This window comes from Amia ocellicauda, chromosome 5, assembly GCF_036373705.1.
Source record: "Amia ocellicauda isolate fAmiCal2 chromosome 5, fAmiCal2.hap1, whole genome shotgun sequence".
Classification (NCBI taxonomy): domain Eukaryota; kingdom Metazoa; phylum Chordata; class Actinopteri; order Amiiformes; family Amiidae; genus Amia; species Amia ocellicauda.
Genome location: NC_089854.1, coordinates 33,714,159 through 33,734,072, shown reverse-complemented (window position 1 = coordinate 33,734,072; position 19,914 = coordinate 33,714,159). Strand labels below are relative to the sequence as shown.

General features: G+C 41.1%; 1 protein-coding gene across 4 annotated transcripts in view; it reads right to left on the bottom strand.

Moving 5' to 3' along the window:
• Positions 1 to 2,497: 2,497 nt before the first annotated feature.
• Positions 2,498 to 19,914, bottom strand: part of cacna1g (calcium channel, voltage-dependent, T type, alpha 1G subunit) — a 198,530-nt gene continuing 181,113 nt past the window's right edge. For 3 of the 4 annotated variants that reach the window (XM_066704859.1, XM_066704860.1, XM_066704862.1), the window contains exons 32-34: positions 9,414 to 9,594; positions 8,838 to 9,010; positions 2,498 to 4,749 (exon numbers count right to left, since the gene is read on the bottom strand). In XM_066704859.1, coding sequence (XP_066560956.1) covers positions 3,919 to 4,749; positions 8,838 to 9,010; positions 9,414 to 9,594 — 1,185 coding nt within the window. In that variant the 3' untranslated portion in view covers positions 2,498 to 3,918. Of the gene's footprint in view, positions 4,750 to 5,982; positions 7,823 to 8,837; positions 9,011 to 9,413; positions 9,595 to 19,914 lie in introns of those variants that run through there. The other variant, XM_066704863.1, reaches the window with a different exon arrangement.

Here is a 19,914-nt window from a genome sequence, read left to right as displayed (position 1 = left end):
TTGAGATCATCTCACCTGACTGAGGGTCAGACATCACAAATCTCTGCCCTTGCCCTGTATCCTGGCGTTAGGAGGTCTACCCTTACCCAGGCCAGTGTTTCTCAACCATTGGTCTCTGGACCATCGGTGTGCCATGGAAGATTTGGACATGAGAACAAGTCGCACATTAAAAAGAAAACCTGAAAACAATAAAGAAATAAACGTTTCTCGTTTATCAGGAATAAATATGTTTCTACCACAAGGAAATGAGTCTGTGCATCAGGACAAGTTGAGGTTTTTCACTGAGAGTTGGGTTTTATTTTCAAGTTTATAAAAGGGCAGTGTGTGCAGGTGGGTGGGCAGGAAGGGTTGGTGTGCCACGCAAAAACTTGGGATGGAATGCAAAAAGGGATGGGAAAACACTGATCTAGACCACTAGCGAAAATGTAATAAAAGTTTAAAAAACCCATTAGCTTTATGAAAACTAACATTCTTTGTCATGTAAATTCAAATATGGCATACAAAGAACCCCAGAACTTAATTTCTGCTGCTGCCAATGATCAAATGCCATACATTTTCTGAAAAAAAAAAACAACAACCATTATATCCATGTACACAGTGATATCCTGTTTGTACACAACAAATATCTGCAACATTACAGCGGGGCCTGAACTGTTATGAAAGTAGCAAACATTTTGGTACACTTTTACTGATAGCTTCATTTATGAAACACGCAACTCTGTATCCAAATGTAAATGTTCAAGAAAACAAACAAAAAAAAGACATCTTAGAATTAATTAACAGAGTCAGTCCATGGCAAACAAATACATCAAATAAATGATCACTGCCCAATCACACTATAGAAAGAAAGGTCTAATTTTCACTTACCTCTTACACCAAAGACACCAATTCCAGTGAAAGTGTAAGTGTGTGTGTGTGTGTGTGTGTGTGTGTGTGAAGGAGTGTGTGTTTGGTTCTGGGTCTCTGTGGACTGCATTGTATATAGAGAGCCATATGCAATAATGTTACATTCACTGGCTACTGTTTAACTCGTCTACTTACACATTTGTTAATTTTTAATTTTTTTATTTTCAGTGTGAACATAGCAGTTGCAGATAATGTGGGCTTCTAAACTTTATTTTACCTTTTGCTGGAACTTGAGGCATGAACAGGTGTCGTTGATTCTGTTTGTATTTTAGTCACTGTTGTATTTAGCCATATCTCTGACAAATGTAATTTGTTTAGAGGAGACATTTAGAAGAATTGCTGTTTTCCTATTGTAGTCAAAGTCTTCCTTGAATGATCACACATCCGATCCAGTTTACATCCTATGGATGTAAACTGGATCCACACTGGTGTCTGAATAATTCAAGATAGCTCTCATATCATCTGTGTTCCTTTTCTTAGATGCTATGCAGCAAACGTTTTTAGAGGTGTTCCCCAAAATAAGATCATAGGTATCTACCAGCATAACTGCAGGAGAGAAAACAACCCTATTAGTTTATCACTTACCCACCTATAGATATTACTGCGCTTGACTTGGTCCTATAAGCCCATGTTTGTGAGACACCCCAGACCTTTCAGTTGGCTCCTAAACCTTCAATAATCAACGTGTAACCTGGGTGAATATGTTGTCTAAAGTGTTTATTGCTGTGATTGGATCAGTTTTAAGATAAACGGCAATTCATAAGGCTTGCACAGTGAAAGAATAACTAATTCGGCCTGTAGTGTACGCGTGAGTTCAAATCCCTAGTGACACTGCTGTTAAACCCAAGATGTTTCCACTTGTTTTTATTTATAGCTTATACAGATTCATGTTTCAACAGTCAGCAAATGACAATGTTGATGCATTTCAACTATTTGTTTGCTGACTTTTGAAACATAAATGAGCAAGAATATATATATATTTTTTTCAGTGAACACAGATACAGGGAATAGCTTTCCTCCTGTGGTTTTCCACAGTCAGGTATCTCCTGTATATATATAATATATATATACACATATTTATTTATTAATACTAGCTAAATACTAGATTAAAATCTATTTCTATGTATTAGAATCTGTTTAATAATTACATAGCAGTATATATATATATATATATATATATGTAAATGTAACATATTCCGATATCGATTGCACACAAGTTTAAACTTAATTTCTCATAATCCTACTACTGTTTCTGTGTAAAAAATGAATGCAGTGCAATTATATCAGAAAAGTTACTTGAATGCCATATAGAGCAATTTATAATTATACAATTCAATTCTGAAAATCTGATATCGGCTAAACATACAGAGAGATTGTGTGTAAATTTTAAAAGGTGAAAGTTTATTTTAAGACATCCTAAATAGGCAGTGAATTAGTCACTTATTTGTATTTGGGAATAAGTATACAACCAAATCTTATGAAGATGCTATCTATGATTTAGTGCTAGCTAATCATTAAAATAGTACATTCCTATTAGGTGATATTTCAAATAATGTTCTCCCTTACTAAAATAAATATCAATCAAGCAATAAAACATCTAATTATTTAATCCAGGACATGATAAAACTTGCTCTCAGTGAGTTCTTCTTGAGTATGAAGGGAAATAGTTTGCGGACAATGTAGATTTTGAAAACAAAGCAATGAGAAGTAGAGAGTGTGTTCAGGGACAACCTTGTCTGTAAGGGCAATGTTAACACTCTTCTGCCTGTCCAAATACTGACAGTACTGAGTCAGTTGTCATCGTGAGCATATTTCCTGAGGTGGTTTCACTGAACACTGAATGAATTAGCGTCCCTGGAGGCCTGCGCTGAGAGAACACAGACCATGAAGGTACTGCTGCTCTCGTCTGCAGCGTCTCACTGAGGGCCACTGTGAACTCTGAGTGGTCATTCCAGCTCATGGATAGAGACAAATACACAGAGACACTGACATGTAAGTATTAACACATTCACTTTTTCACAGGAGTATCCATTCGATTGATACATTCTGAACCGTGTACAGGAAGCATCTTCACAGAGCGCTCCACTGCCTCGCGGAGGGCCGAGTCTTTAACCGATTCCGCTGTGGACTTTGTGAAAAAGGACGATACAATCTTGTCATAGCACACCTCTGGGTAAGGTAACAATAATGCAGCCAAGGCTCCTGTACACAAATTCACTCACACATTGATTCAGTTTCGGTTTCTAATTGAAAAGGCAGGGATTAAAAACAGATAAACAGTCACACAATCATCCTAATGGTTCCATAAATATATGGGTTCATGTAACTATATATACATATACACATATATATATATATATAGTTTTTCTCTTCATATTTAATGCACTATTGGCTACTGTTTGTGCTTAAAATCAAAGAGCAGTTTAATGAGCTGTTGTTGTTGTTTTATATTATTCCTACAAAGGTGGATCTCAGAAGCACTTTGAAAAACAAGTTCCATTTTTTTGTAAAATCCGAAAAAAAAAGCTAAAAAAATATCCCATGGTGAAAAACAAACAAATAAACCAAACAAAATCAAAAGAAAATGTCACCAAGAAAATAATAATAATAATATTACATCCTGCATCAACACTATGGCCCAATAATTTAAGAAAATAGAAGTAGTGTCTCTAAAACGTTCGTATTGCTTTGTACCTCTCACCATCCCTGGATTGAGCTGCGCCCCACAAAGAAAGGTCTTAAACAGTATCTGGAAGTGGCCCTCGGCTGGGAGGCTGAATGTCGTCCATCGTATCTTCTGCAAAGCTGGTGGACACAATCCAGGAGAGTTCTTTGGGTTCACCAGCAACCAAGGTAGCGTCTAAAGTGTCTTGGAAGAGAAACAGTCTTAATGAATTCATGTCTGTTTATTATTTTTTTTTTTCCTTTTTTTGGCAATGCAGAAAGGACAATGGTGATCGCTATTCTTAATGTCAGTTTTATTATTACTGTTGATGTCGCTGTGGCTGATGTTTAATGTTCGCCGTCAGTCTGCTCGAAGGAGAAACTGGGAAGAGTCAATAGCTTTGGGTTGGGGGAGCCGTCGGGGGGCACACCCTCCCCAGCCAGGTCTATCGAGTCCTTGGAGTCGCAGGACGGTGCCCGCCTCCTCAGGCAAGTGTCCCTCCCTGGCGGTGGGGGCAGCCCCGTGTGGAAGCCAGGCTGGAGCTCCTGGCTCTCTGGAGGCTCCACAGAGATGCAGGGGGGACTCATCTTCTTCTTACGCCGCGGCGAGGGCTGCTGGAAACTCTCGGCGCGCGAGACGAAGCCCGAGGAGCCCGAGCTGCGCTGGGGGCTGCTCTCCACGGACGAGCAGATCTCGATGGAGTGGCGGCGCGGGTCGTCCAGCCAGGAGGCGGGCCGGGTCAGCAGGAGGCGTCGGCCCTGAGTATCCACACTGTGGTACTTCTTCAGCTGGCGGAGACAGGGCCCTCGGTCCGAGCCCTCGCCCAGGCCCAGCCCGGCCGTAATGATGCGCGACACCTCCTGGTCCACGGTGTCCTCCTGCTCCCCGAAGGGATTCCTCCTGGTGGGGGGGAGCGGGGGAGGTGGAGGAGGAGGGGGGGATGGCGATGGGGATGGGCTGGGAGAGGGGCACTTGGGCATGTTGCTCTGATTGTGCTGCGTGCGAACGCTGGAGCGTGCCAGTTTAGGGGATGCCCCGGGGGTGGCGGGCACCAGCAGCACAGCCGGCTGGGAGGGGAAGCCCGAGGCAGACAGTTCGCTGTTCCGGCTCTGCCCCGCTGCCCCCTCCTCTACCGCTTCAGTGTACAAAGTGTCCAGGGAGTCATTGATCACCGCCACCTAAATGGAGGAGGGGAAAGGGGGAGGGCAGGGTTAGGAGGACACAGGTGGGAAGGTGAGAGGGAGACAGGTTAGTATGGTGGTGGTTATGGTGGAGGGGTTGGGGTTTAGGTTAGGAGGGGTGTAGGTAATCTGTCCACAATTCGAACAAACCAAAACAACACTGGAAAGAAACTCAATAAACATTATTACATTTTTTGGTGCTTTCTCTGTACTGTGTAAATACACAATTTCCATTAAAATTGTGAAAGGCTCTACAACCCCAGTCCTGCAGTTCTACAGGGTTTTCTGGTTTCCATTCAGAACAATTACATAATTTAACTATGCTTCCTTATGCTCCTGCATACTTTGTTAGCACTTCTATTGTTTTACTGTGACTTCTCCTTTGACTTACTGTATTCTTCTTCTTATTATTTATTTCTTAGCAGACGCCCTTATCCAGGGCGACTTACAAAATATAAGCGCAATACAAAGTGTATTATGTCCGCCCTTGCTATCTCATTGTACTAGGGGTTCCCAATATCTGGTGATGGAGGGCCAATTTCCGGAGGTTGCATGGGATGGGGGGGCGCAGTAGAAAATGAACTACCGATGAAACTAAATATGTCCCAAATCATACCTTTTAAATTCCTATATATTGTGGTTGAAGGTTGTCTTTGAGGGGCTGCACTAAACATCCTTGAGGGCCGCATTTGGCCCCCGGGATGCACTTTGGGAACCCTTGTACTAGAATGTAGGCTGCACTTTTGTAATGCTTTAAAATGTGTCTTGTGTAAACTAAGTCATGCTGGATAAGGGCATCTACTAATAAATACATAATAATAAGAATATTCACAGAAAAGTGGACAGCACAGTTCCCAAAGTGCTGTGAACATCCTCAGTGGTTAGTCAATCTCAATACAGATCACAGGGCTGTTAAGCTATGAGTAATAAATCACTGGGGAACAATGCGAGGCAGGAATTTGAATTTGACTACTTAACCCTGCTAGGCTTTCAGTTTAACACATCGCAGCTGTAAGCTCAGGATTGCAGACAGGTCAGTCAAGTTACTTTTTCTGGATTGGCTGTCAAGGAAAGTCTGGGAAGGGTGGGTGAAGGTGGGAATATGATATGCCACACTCCCTCCAAAGCAATGCTTTGAGGTGAGGCAAGAGATATTTTAATTTTTACTTACAGGGCCTAATTAATGTTTCCTGTTCTGATCTATCCCCCCCCCCCCCCCCCCCGTGGGAACAGACCCATAACATAGTTTCATTTTCCTGTAGCTCCCTCAGATTGCACAAGACCTATGGATATAGCTATCAGCTATACAGCACATCAAAAAACTGAACTCTTCAGCCATGAGAAGGCAAGGGAAGGGACTTTTATCCAAATTCAGACTGAATGAGTAACTGCAACCTAGTGGGGAATCACACATTCACACAGTATATTAAAAACAAGTGTATAAAATTATATACAAATATTTTTATACATCTGTACAAAGTAGATATCTCACACATTCTGGCAAAGCTATGTCACTTTTAACACTAGCTTCAGATTCTAAGGCTTCATATAAAATGGATTCATTTTAATCAATGGTGGGAAGAAAAATATTGAAATATTGCATTGATTTGAGGTCCTGAATACAGGGAAAGCAAAGCAAGGAAAACCAAAAACATTAATTTTTTAAATCTATAAGAGCTTTTTGTTTTCTTGTTTCTGTTGTTTTGCCTTACAAACAGAAACACAAGCAAATATTATAGAAAGGACAGTCAATTAAAGCTGTTCAAAGCAGCAGTACCTATGTAAGAGGTCTCTCATGTCCAGTGTGCAATTTATAGATTTAGCTGATCACCAAGAAGGATATCACAAACTGACTTATTATAATCAATTACTCAGAGAGTGCTATAAAATTAACATTGTGTAGCATGAACATTATACAATATGCTAGTTTATTTAGTTCTTATTGCAGTGACTGACAGATATGAGAATGCTCGTAATTTAGTCTTCAGAGAAATGAATTCCATTAGAATTAGTCAGATGGATTTTAACTGGAATTATATGTACGTGTTGTTTGTGTTAATTATAATAGTGGTCTATCAGCATGCCATGTCTACAGTTCAACAAGGAGCAAAAAACAAATTAACTAACTAGTTTACAAGTAATTTTCCTGTGGTTTTAGGAAGTGATTAATTTATTATGTATTTTCCATCTAAAAACCAAAAAAGTCAAGTTATTTTGGCATTTTCTCTGTTGTGCTGTGTCATTTTAAAATACGCAAGTACATTTTTTTCTTTCTAAAAGAGAAATAAAAGTTGCACACTGGAATACAAATCGGTGATAAAGATGACAATTTGAATTTTAACTGCTTCTATTTAGAGAGAGAGAAACATTTCCCTAAACAGGATATTTGTGTTGCATTTCTGTAGAATAGGTAGTACACAACAACAGAAATCAATGTATTACAGAGAATGTGCTATTATGTAAAATGAGTTCTACTGTTAGCTGCAAGGGCGCTGTATAATGCACCTTTCTGAGTTTTATCTTAGTTCATTTCTCCTTATACTGTTGTGCCAACTCCCATTAACCAAGTATCTAACTGTAAACAAAGAAATACATTGCAATGAAACAGGGCTGTCCAAAACATGAACTTTCTGCTTTCAGAATTGTTGCATTGTGTGAAAAACTCTGGTATGCTAAGCAAACACAAAGACTTGACTGCTGCTCTGTGGGTTTGTTGTGCACAAGGCTTTTAAAATCAGACCCTTGTTCAGACCCTCCAGAACGAGCTCTCCCTCTGAGGGAATGACTGCAGCCCCTGGGCGTCACTGGGCTTGTAGACAAACATGAACCTGAACACATTACATTTCAGGATACTGACACCAGTGAGCCTTGTGCTTAACCTGACCTTTGAAAGTTGGGGTTCTCTGGGGCCCTGTACAGAGCGCTCTGAGAAGCACTTAAAGGAGGGGTAAAAGGCAAGGAGGAGGCGAGGGAATCGGGGTGGGGTGGGGAGGCAGGCAGGGGGTTAAAAGCAGGAGTATCTGTGTCGGAGGAGAATGTGGGGGTCTGGCTTGTGATGTACGAGGCTTAGCTGAGATGGGTTAGTTGAGATATACAAATAAAAAAGAAACAAAACAGAGAAGGAGGAATTTGATGAGAGAAGGTAGAGGAGTCAACATCACAAGCACATAATCTATGTTACCTGCCCCTCTTCTATGGGACACAAACTTACCTGGATAGCTGAATGCAGGAAAAAGTATGCTACCATTCTTTTAAAATGACTGCACCTTTTGAAAATTATAAAATATGGAGGGAAGAATATGTGTGCCATTGGTATTGGGTATAATTTGCTATATAAGATATATAATAAGATTTGCTATATAAGATATAAAATAAGATTTAATTTTTTTCTTAAAAAATTCTTTACATGCAGAATATTTAGGTGTGCCTTAAATATTGACCTGGACTGACGTTAACAGTTCTGTTAAAGAGGAGAGCTGGCTGTCATGTCCTACATTTTTTTTTAGGAATTCTCAGAATGTAAAAGCCACTGCGATATGAGAGAGGTGTTTTTCCTTTCCACACCCTTCCAATTTGATATCTGCAAATCTTCATCAACTTGGCCATATCTCAGAGGTGTGAATGCACACATTGATTGCAGCTAAATGTGTAACATGCCCAGGAAAACAATACATGATTAAAACTAAAAATCCTACAAAAATACTTGATGTTCCTGTAATCCAAAGACTGTACACATATACAAATTTGTAGTCTGTTTGGCCAATATTCAAAGCTGTAACTGAAAAATATATCAATAGAAAACTATATTTTGAGGTACAGTTTGACTTACAATGTTGACAGTTAAAGCAGTAGTAAGCAGAGCTGTAAACGCTTCAGTGAAGTATATGACGTGTTTGTACAGAGTTATACTACATCTACACTGACCATAGTGCTTAAAACTGCAGCTACAGCTGACACTACTGCATGTACATTAAATGGATCAAAATAGTGCTTAAATTACAGTGTATCCTAATGCAAGAGTACTTTTGTAAGGCTTCTTCCTGGGGAGCAGAAGGTCCCGGTGGACTGATGGTGGGGGTGCTCACCTGTCTGCGCAGGGTGCGGTTGAGGGTCTGTGCCCGGCGCGGGGGTGGGATACGGGGGATGCTCTCAGAGTCAGAGTAGCTGTGAGGGCTGATGGGGCGGAAGAGGTCAGTGGGCACCGCCAAGTGCTGAGTGCTGCTGTCCGCTGGCTGGGACTGCACTGAGGTGGTGGAGCCTGGCGGAGAGGGGGGGAACAGGGTTACACACCTGTATACAATCTATGTATAACCGTCCTCTGCAGCAGGACTGTCTGTGTGCTGATGGGACACGAACGCCATTACCTTTGCTTTATGATCCCTAGTTTTTAAAAAGGAATTCCCGCCATTTTGGACCCAATATGGAATCTCTAATTAGTCAACTTGGCCATTGCCTGGACTGGGTGCTTCTCCAAACGCTTCTGGAGATGAGTCAAAGCACATGTCCGACGCAATGCTACGCTAAGTTGTTAAAGCCATCTGTCATTTTTCAAATAGCAAAGCCCAGCTAGTGTATGATTAACAGAAGGTGAAAAACAAAAGGCCTAAAAGAAACAAACAAAGCAGAAAAGCATAGGCAACTGATAAAAAGTGCAGGCTTACCTGACTGACCCTTCTGAGGTGACGCAGTGCGGGGTGAGGGGGCGCCTGTGGGGTGGAGTGGCAGGAACATGTAGCTGTCATTGGGCAGGGAGTGCGTTCGGCCCACCGAGGGCTTCCTCACGCACAGCAGGTTCTCGGTCAGCTGCTCGCCTGGCTCCCCATCCACCTCTGAGAGCTCGGGCTGGGGGCACAGAGAGCAGCGTGAGCCCCGAGGACAGACACAGGACAGGCCACTGCAAAGCACACACAGGCCGCACCGGCACACAGTGCACAGGAAGACGTGACAGAGAGCAGATTGACACAGCACTGGTTTAGGAGTGCCACAAAACCACTCCACTACTGCAGTGCTGAGGATTTCTTTCTTTACTAAAACATCTGAGAAAACTGCGGCCTGTGGGAGGAGACTGGGAGTTCATCTCCAAAATGGGTATATTTATGATTGAAAGAGGCATATTGAAAGGCAGAATTAAAGCATATTATATGGAATTAAGAGCAGCTTGTAGCTTTAAGAGTTTAAATATATATATATATATATATATATATATATATATATATAGCCAATGATGGATTCACCAAAGCAAAGTGTTAACTGAGTAATACTGCAAGTTTTAACTACTACTTTTTCTAATTTGTTTAGCAGTGGGAAGGGTGATGTCAGCCTGGTAAACACAGTTGCCAACTGGCACCAGTACTGCAGGACACTTTGGGACAAGACTGGACTGAAAGTGGTGCTTAAACTGTAATTCATAAAGGAGTTCATGTGTAAAAACTGAATACTGAACCTAAAGACGTTTTGCTACTTAATTATTGATACACAGCAAACTAATACAACAGTCTTCGTATTAACAAATAATAACAAAATGCATCTCAAATATTTTATTTTTTCTAGTTTATGGAGTTACTTTTTATTGTACATGTTCTATTCTTCCTTTGTAGATTCATAACTTACACCCACATTCCTCCTTGGAAATAGGGCCTCTGCTCCAGAGTGAACAGCTGATATATAAAATGTATTTATATAAATACATAAAACTGAAACCAAACGGAAAATAATAAAAATAATAAAAATCAAGGATTTTCTGTTGGGTTTCAGTGTGGAATTTCAATTGATTAAGCACATTACTACCTCAATAGATAAAAACAAAAACTAAATTATAATAAAAAAAGGACAAATGAAAATCAAATATGGCACGGCTAAAATGTTTCTGTAGTAGAGAAATTGTAATGGTATAATTTTGTTTTGGCCAATTTTCTCATCTTAGAAGAATATTGAATATTTCTGTAGTTTTTTTTTTTAATTTGTTTAAAAACCAAATTGGTGTAATGCTCTGGGGGGGCCTTATTTCATGGTTTTAAATGGCAGCAGCTTCCGAAAACAACTCTTTCTGATGCAGGGACGAGACCCATAGGGATGCTAAAAGGGCAATTAAACAAAAAGGCCTTGCTTTATCCTCCAGATTTAATTGGATTTGCCTCTGTCTGGGCCACACAGGCCCATTTTCTTAAAGAATTTATTATTGGAACAGTAGAGAGGAGCAAGAGGCAACTTAATTACTGTTTGGAACAGCGGGCTGATGGGCTGAGTGTAATCTTGCTGCTGTTTCTTCACGTCCTCTTGGGATGTTCAGCTGTAATGACTGACGCGTACTTCAGACGGGCAGTCGGAGGTACAGCACATCTTTAATCCCTCAGTAGTTTTTAATGAATATTGTTTTCCTGAGCTCATCAAGTTTCACTTAGCCATCTGCAATTTGGTTCTCATTTTTTAGGAACAATCACAGCAGATTTCCTTGATTTCAAACATTTGTTTTTAATTAAAATTGCTTAAGGTCATTCCTGAAAAATCTGCTAGAAGAAGAAACGGAATGACCTTTCCTGTTGCTGGTAGTCTACTTTCATTAACATAAAAAATAGGCTCGCTGATGCCCTGATGCCAACATTTAACAGTAATATACTGAGTATATTTCAAAAGCATCCTGATTTATAGGTTGCTTTCAGGCTTTTCAAAAGGCAGCTTTCAAAAATAACCTGTGGAGTTCTCCATTTTAAACGTGATTGGCTTGGTAAATTCATAATGGCTGCATAAAGTAAGTCCAGACTGTAATAAAAGAACCCATTGACATACTTCATGAAACCAAATGGACAATTAAACCCAATACACACCATCCCCAAAGTCACAAGACTTGCAGAGAGGATTTGTGTTGTGGTGCCTTAAATAGCAAATCTCCCACAGGCCCAGTGCTCTCGAGTGCTTTGGGGCCACCGCTGGCAGCGTGTCATTACTGTCAGGGATTTAAAGGAAAGGTGCACCTTTTTGCAAGTCAACAGTAATATATTGCCATACGCATATATTACAATGACACTTGTGCAGCCCTTTCTAACCCTTCAGCTGATGGTATGTGCTCACTCGGCTCTTTCAGCTTCCAGTGCTGTGCAATTGGCCGGGAGCTGCAGTTTTTTTCCGATGCACGTTTCTCTTCGCCAGGGACAGGCCTGGGGCTTTCACAGCCTCATTTCATTGCGGTTTCGGCCCAGACTCCCACCAAGGATGACTGCAGAAACCCATCTCATAACAGAAGAACCTCACAGGCGCCTATTGTTAACCCCACCCAGCACCCCAAACCCTGACTTGTCGGCCAACAAGGCTATGCACAGATGAGAGGTGATGGAAGGCTGCTGTGGTCTGCTACATAGCTCACACATGCCTCCTAGGGGAAGTTGTGGGCTTTAGCAGTTTCTCAGGCCTAATCCAGTCTTCAGTTCTAAGGAATGTTCTTCCAACCCCTACCTCTGTATGTAAGACAATAAGTATCTATGCATGCAACATGGAGCAGCCAAAAGGGCTTGGAGGCCTTGAATCAACAATGTTGCATTCTTGAGCAAGGTACTCCATTGACTCCAATCAGCTGAATTAATAGGTGCCAGCACTTTACCCTTGGCATTGTGTTTCTGCCTACAGGGCCCATGTAGAACAAATGACTGACCCGCACTTTCAAAAGGAAGTGAAATAATACAGGTTTTACACAGCATGGCTGGTATATTTATTTCAAGGTAAGAATATCTCATCTGAGGAACCATTTGTGAAACTGAGGGGGGACAAAGAAACACCATGTCACGGAATGAAGCTCATATTTCAGGTAAGATTAGAGCCTGTGAATTTAGTGCTAATGGGCAAAAAGTTAACGTTTAAGACACAAATTTTAGTTGTTTTGTTTTCCAAGCCGAGCCCACAACCTCTGCCAGGAGACAAGCGCTACTGTACTAAGAGCTTTGAGGTCACAAAGAGAGGAGGAAAAAAATAAAAATAAAATAAACAAATAAAAGTCACAGAACAAGAACCAGCACCACCGTGAACCAGACAAAATAGAGTGGAGACACTGAGGAGACGAGGACCTGCAGCATCAGTACAGGAGAGAAGCGGAAAAATGGGTCCAGAGATGTCAGCAGAGAGGCACAGTCTGCGGTGGGCAGGAGATGCACGCACTACTCTACTGTACACACGCCAGGCCACAGGTGGGATGTGTACACACAGAGAGAGAGAGAAGAGGTGCGGATGGTTAAAACCTTGGGCTTCCAAACACAGCGGCCAGGCTTTGTGTTCTCCAGTGACACTGAAAAGTATGGGGGGGGCAGGGGAACAGGCTGTGCACCCTATCAGACTCAGGTAAATATACAGGGTGATAGATTGACTGTATACAAATCTAACTTAAAATGAGAACTCATCAGTAATATGATGAGAGAAAACGGGGGGCAAGAAGCCAAAATTGGACTTGGTCTCTTCCTAGGCCAAAGTGGGAAACTCCCAGAGATGCTCTTACAATGTATTAGTAAAACCTTTATTTCAGGGGGTAGGATCTCACACATAAGCACATGGTATTAGTATTACCATGTACTGGCATTCAATAATTTTTGTATCGATTTTTTCATTTAGAACCAAAAGCAAGGCCAGGTGTGTTTGAAACCCTGAAGGTAAGTGACTGCAAAGGAAGAGGTTTTTGATTTTTCTACTGTAAGTACATTGCACTCCAGAGTAGTTAGTAAGAGAGTGTTAATATCGTCAGGCATAGAGTCATCCGTCAGAGCTAGGGACCAGGATTTCTCAGATGTCAGAGACAGAGCCTCCATCTCCGCTAGAGGAATCTAAACAGGGAGAGACAAGCCAAGTGTGAGACACTGTGCATTCCAAGAACAGCAGCGGACATATAGACAGACACACGCATGCACGGGCACATACAGGATCACACACAACAGCCCCCACGGGAAGCAAGAAGCAAAAATATCCAGGGAAATTAAAAAATACAAAAGAAATCAATAGTACAATACAACACAATGAAGATTTTCATAAAAAGCAGTAAATCTGTCAGCTTGTTTACAGTGTTAGTGATTTATGCATCTGCTGGCCTGAGGTGAACAACACAGAGCCCTTAGCTGGCATGAGACACTTACTGCAACAGAACAGAGCTGCTGGGGACATTTGTATGGATAAAATACTTCATTAAAATAACACAACATTCTGGCTAAATATGATGCGGAAAGAAAAAAAAAATAAAGAAATGGAAAGAAAAGAAAAGACAAATCTGAGGGGAGCACAGATGAGAATTTATATCTTGGACAGTGCTGCTGTGAATCTTGCCTTTCATAACTGACAGCAACCAAGACTCCATGGGGAGTGCGGTTTGATTGGCTGAGTGATGCTAGACCATGGTTTCCTTGGTTATCTACACAATCGCGATCCCTGTGGCTTATTGGGTGGTTTGGAAGTCCACAGTGTTATCAGTGAAAGCTGCAATAGTTCTACCAGCAATGCTATGCTGTTTCTGGGCTGTGGGCTCAGTGTTTGAAAAAAGCAGATTGCAAGCTAGTGCTTTTTTATGGGGTAAACAGTCTCCATCTCTCTCTCTTTCTGTCAGAGCAGCAGATGCAGCAGTGAGCTAAAGATTTCTGCACGCAAAAGGTATGACAAAGAATTGCAGAGAGTAAAAACAAACAAACAATAGAATTCCATTATTCAACCAAGAAAAACAGACAAAGATGAAAGGTGCGCGTGGGAAAAACCTAATGCACGTTATGCATCCAGGCGAGCACGCTGTTCTCAGGCTGCTGCAAGGACCAGTTTTCGGTGTTTTCAATGACAAAGATCTATTTTGGCTCTCGAGCATAAGATGCTGCCCACCTTGGCACACAGATTGCAGGGAAATATACCCCAACAAAAACAACAGATGTCAAGAAGCAACTGAAGAAAAAGGTCAAGTTCTCCAATGAGGTGAACCTGGATGTGCACTCTAAAGTAGGTTTGACTGGAGGGGATTCTGGAGTGCAGAAACTCTAAATAAATACATCCATATCCACATGTGACCCATGCTTGGAGGATGAGTCACACGCTAACCCAAACTGGACTGGATTGGCTGTAATTCCTTATTGCTTCTGGGGTTATTCGGGGTTAAGAGCTCTACAATTAAAGCCTTGTTGAATTAGTTTAGTTTCATTCTTAACTGAACTAAACAAAAGCAAAGTGCTATTTTTGTCTACATCTGTAAACTAGTAACACAGCAGTGACAACTTGAAAAATGAAAAACAGCAATAGCAAAAGCTTAACTGTTACATGGGTCAGAGGGCAATAATGCAATATTGTCATTATTTGTAACCCCAGAACTTATTCTTGATTTTGTTCATGTAGATATTGTCAAGTATCTCTTATTCACTTCAGTGTGAAAAAACGTTTTTTCTCATTGCATTCTAATAGCTGATTGGAGAATGGCCGATACCTCAAAACATTCAGCAAATGTATAGCTTTCAACACAGGGTAATATAGAACTCTTTTACTCTTAGTCTTTCATCAACAAGTCTTTGGCCATTTTGGAAGCTAGCTTGTGTTCATATTTTACATCCCTGTGCAGATTGTTCCATAATGTAATTGCAGCCCGTGGAAATTCCAACCTGGGGCAAGGTTATAGATTGTAAATATGAGCTATTTTGGCTCATCTATTATTCTTTAAATAAACAAGGAAATTATTTCTGGGAGCATAAAAAGGCAACAGTGACTATTTTACAGTGAGTTTTTCAAGGCAAATTGATCTATGGGTTTATTTTTTACAGAAAAAACTAAAACTAAAACTACATTAGAATCACAGGCATTGCCACTGAGACAATAAAGGGCCCTGCCTATAATTTTTATGAGGTTGTAGCTTCAGAATGTAAATGTAGCCTTTGGATTTGCTCGGACTGGGAGCGTCCACAATACAAATGAGGGCTTATCTTTATTAATAACCCTGTTACTTCACATCAAGGCCCAGAGAGTAGTGGATTTGTGCTAAAAAAATGGACTACTTGTAATTTTGCATGAAGTGTATGGTTTTTCATTACTAAATGTTGTTCTAGTCCTTTGATGGGGAGTTTAATTGTTCCCCAGAGGCGGCAGAGCACACTGCTATACCCTGTGCTCCAGCGTGTTTGAGAATCATTAAAAACAATGGCCGTGAAGGTGCCGCTGAAGTGCAGTTATTAGTTTAACAAGCGGGAAAGATGTGCCGCACAGCAACTGCTTCAACAACTTGATGCAGCAGCATTGGATTCATTTCTCCTTATCTTATTGGCTAATTTTCCAAGGAACTTGAAATATAATTAATTATGAAATATCCGATGCATTAATGCAATCAATTTTACACACATTAGCACCAGTCCTGGACTACCCAATATTATTTTAGGTAGGGTAGCCCAACATTAGTGCTGTTCCAGGTCTGTGAAACTGTCTTCACCGTTTCTGTCTTCACAATTCTTTTTTAAATTGTAAGTACACATCACATTTGTCATGTCACGAGGAGGTGCCGGAGCTGTGCCTAGAGGTGCTGGAGCATGGACAGTCTCAAATTCTGAGGTGCTGGACAAATTAAGCTCTGGTTCTGGCTTTGGGTGTCTACTTGTATGGAGTTTGCATGTTCTCCCCATGACCACGTGTTTTATTGCCTGGTGCTGAGGTTTCCACCCACACCCCAAAGACATGCTATTTATATAAGCTGCTCAGTAGTTGTGTGAGCATGGTGTGTGCATGTACGTCCCTAATGTCCTTTCTGGAGTCTACCCTGCCTTGGGCCCCATGGCTGCCAGGTTAGGCTCCAGCTCAGTGTGACCCTGTACTGGAGGAAATGGTTATGGAAAATAGATGGATGATGCAGAGGTGGAAAGAGTACTGAAAAATCCTACTCAAGTACTGTTACTTTGATGTAGAAGAAACCCATGATTCAAGTAGAAGTAAAAGTACTGGTATAAAAAACTACTCAAGTAAAAGTAAAAAGTAGCTAATTTAAAAAGTACTTGGAGTACAAGTTACTTAGTTTATTTTATCATTGTCACATGATCTCCAAGCAAACACTAACTCTGTATATATATACTCAGCAAAAAAAGAAACGTCCCTTTTTCAGGACACTGTATTTTAAAGATAATTTTATAAAAATCCAAAGAACTTTACAGATCTTTATTGTAAAGGGTTTAAACAATGTTTTCCATGCTTGTTCAATGAACCATAAACAATTAATGAACATGCACCTGTGGAACGGTCGTTAAGACACTAACAGCTTACAGATGGTAGGCAATTAAGGTCACAGTTATAAAAACTTAGGACACTAAAGAGACCTTTCTACTGACTCTGAAAAACACCAAAAGAAAGATGCCCAGGGTCCCTACTCATCTGCGTGAACGTGCCTTCGTCATGCTGCAAGGAGGCATGAGGACTGCAGATGTGGCCAGGGCAATAAATTGCAATGTCTGTACTGTGAGACGCCTAAGACAGCGCTACAGGGAGACAGGAAGGACAGCTGATTGTCCTCGCAGTGGCAGACCACGTATAACAACACCTGCACAAGATTGGTACATCCGAATATCACACCTGCGGGACAGGTACAGGATGGCAACAACAACTGCCCGAGTTACACCAGAAACGCACAATCCCTCCATCAGTGCTCAGACTGTCCGCAATAGGCTGAGAGAGGCTGGACTGAGGGCTTGTAGGCCTGTTGTAAGGCAGGTCCTTACCAGACATCACTGGCAACAACGTCGCCTATGGGCACAAACCCACCTTCGCTGGACGTGATTTCCTTCAAGACAGGAATGTCAGTGTTCTGCCATGGCCTGCGAAGAGCCGGGATCTCAATCCCATTGAGCACATCTGGGACCTGTTGGATCAATGGGTGAGGGCTACAGCCATTCCCCAAGAAATGCCTGGGAACTTGCACGTGCCTTGGTGGGAGAGTGGGGTAACATCTTAAAGCAAGAACTGGCTAATCTGGTGCAGTCCATGAGGAGTAGACGCACTGCAGTACTTAATGCAGCTGGTGACCACACCAGATACTGACTGTTACTTTTGACTTTGACCCCCCCTTTGTTCAGGGACACATTATTCCATTTCTGTTAGTCACATGTCTGTGAAACGTGTTCAGTTTATGTCTTAGTTGTTGAATCTTTTTATGTTCATACAAATATTTACACATGTTAAGTTTGGCTGTTGCTGATAAATACAAATACAATCCCAATGCTAACTTACTTAGAACACTAACAAATGCTGATATAACTTTACTGTTAGTTTATTGTGGGGAACATCACTGGTCAGGACAGGAGGCTGTATTTTACAGAAACATCTCTTTCCAAAAAGCAAATTGCTATTACAGGTTTGTAATTTGTGATATTTTCTGTTATTTCGTCAATATTGCTGAATGATGTATTCATTGTGATCGTGTGAACGTTCACTGTTTCAGAGATCAGTGCTATTTTGAAAACGAGTGCGATGCTGATTGGCTATAATGGATATATTGCCTTTTGATATAAATCAGGAATGTCAAATGTTGCGTTAAAAAAAACAACAGTTTTTGGAATTTTGATTACAAGACATAACTCGTTTTAGATTAAACTGTGTATACTATGTGAAAAAGCTACCCCCTAGGAGTATATCCATAGCAATAACTTGAATTATGTGTGGAATTGGCTTTGATCATGTTTTGCCACAAACCTCTTCAAATGTTTGCTCACTAATAAGGTGTAGCAATTCCCCAAGTTTTGATTCAGTTCAATTTTCGATTGGAACATACTCTAGCAATGTGAAAGCGCATTGAAATGGCTCGGTTTTACAGATGTGTACAGCATTACCTTAATTCTCCTGTGTATCTTGTATTTGCATGCATTTGCCCTCATGGTAATAATATATAACAGTTTAAACTACCATCTGCACAACTGCATATTTCATTTTGTAGCAGCGGGGGGGGGGGACTGCTGTGTATTCCCATTTGCCTCCTCCATTCCTGGCCTCTGCCTGCTGTGTGGCCTTTGCTTTAAAAGGGGGAGGCAAAAAAGGGATTCTTGTTTAGCCCTGCTCTCAACAGCTTTTTACCATCTGTCATTAAAGTTTAAACTGCATTGAAACCTGTGAGTAACCTGGAAATTACAACATCAGACCTATGACATGTGTTCAGAGAATGTTACATTGAGATTGAGATGTCCCTTATTATAAGCACATGGCTGAATCTGAACCCATCTACAAGGCAAACAAATGGTCAATGGTCATTGGTCTTACAATGGAAGCAAGAAGTTTCAAACCTCAAATTCTCACCACTTTCTCCTTTGCCAACAATGGCTATGGTAAACATTGTTGACTGCTAGTGATGGATAAGGAATGGTCTGTCTTGGTGTTTAGGATGTTATGCTGCGGGAAAGAAAATGTCTCGAAGGGCCATGTGCTTTGTCCTCACTTCTACCCTGCTAGTACACGTGTCATTGCAGATGTTAAGCCGAGTTAACCAAAGGTGAATCCAAATAAAACAAATAACATAAAATAAGATTAAAAGGAGTTACAGTAAAAAAATCTGTGTCCTCTCCTTGAAAACGTTTGCAGAAAAATGCCTTGTCAACTGTCTTTACTTCTTGCTTTACGGATGTTTTCGCACATCTGTGATCTGAACCGAAATTCACCCACTATCTGATGTGTGATAACCCGTATGGCGTTGCACTCCTGAACGTGCAGTGAGGGGCTGTGAGAGGACACAGATTAAACAAGCAGGCTGCTTTTCAAAAAGCCATTAAAAGCACCATACTGCTCCCTTCCCTTCCATGATCCCTTTACTCAGCGGTACTTGGTGAATACCTTCTAGAAACGAGTGAAGCAGAGAGTAAGAAACCACAACCATTCAGGTTCCAAACAAACATGTATTGCTGTGAGACCAACATGAACAATGACTAGCTCCTTTATTAATATTAAAAATCACCCTCGGGAAAATGAGCAAGTCTGATTTCTCAGGTTGTGATGGAAACATAATCTCAGTATGTTTAGTATCCAAATTGTCATTTCAAAAATATGAAAGTGCAAGTTTTGATTTTCAAATGTCAAAAAAGTAAATGTTATAATAAAATGTAAGCCTCTGCTGCCCAAAAACAGACTGAACACTGGGCCTATGCCAACCAAACACCAACTACACCAAATAAAGGCCCTACTCTTGGTGACCAAACATCAAAAGTACCA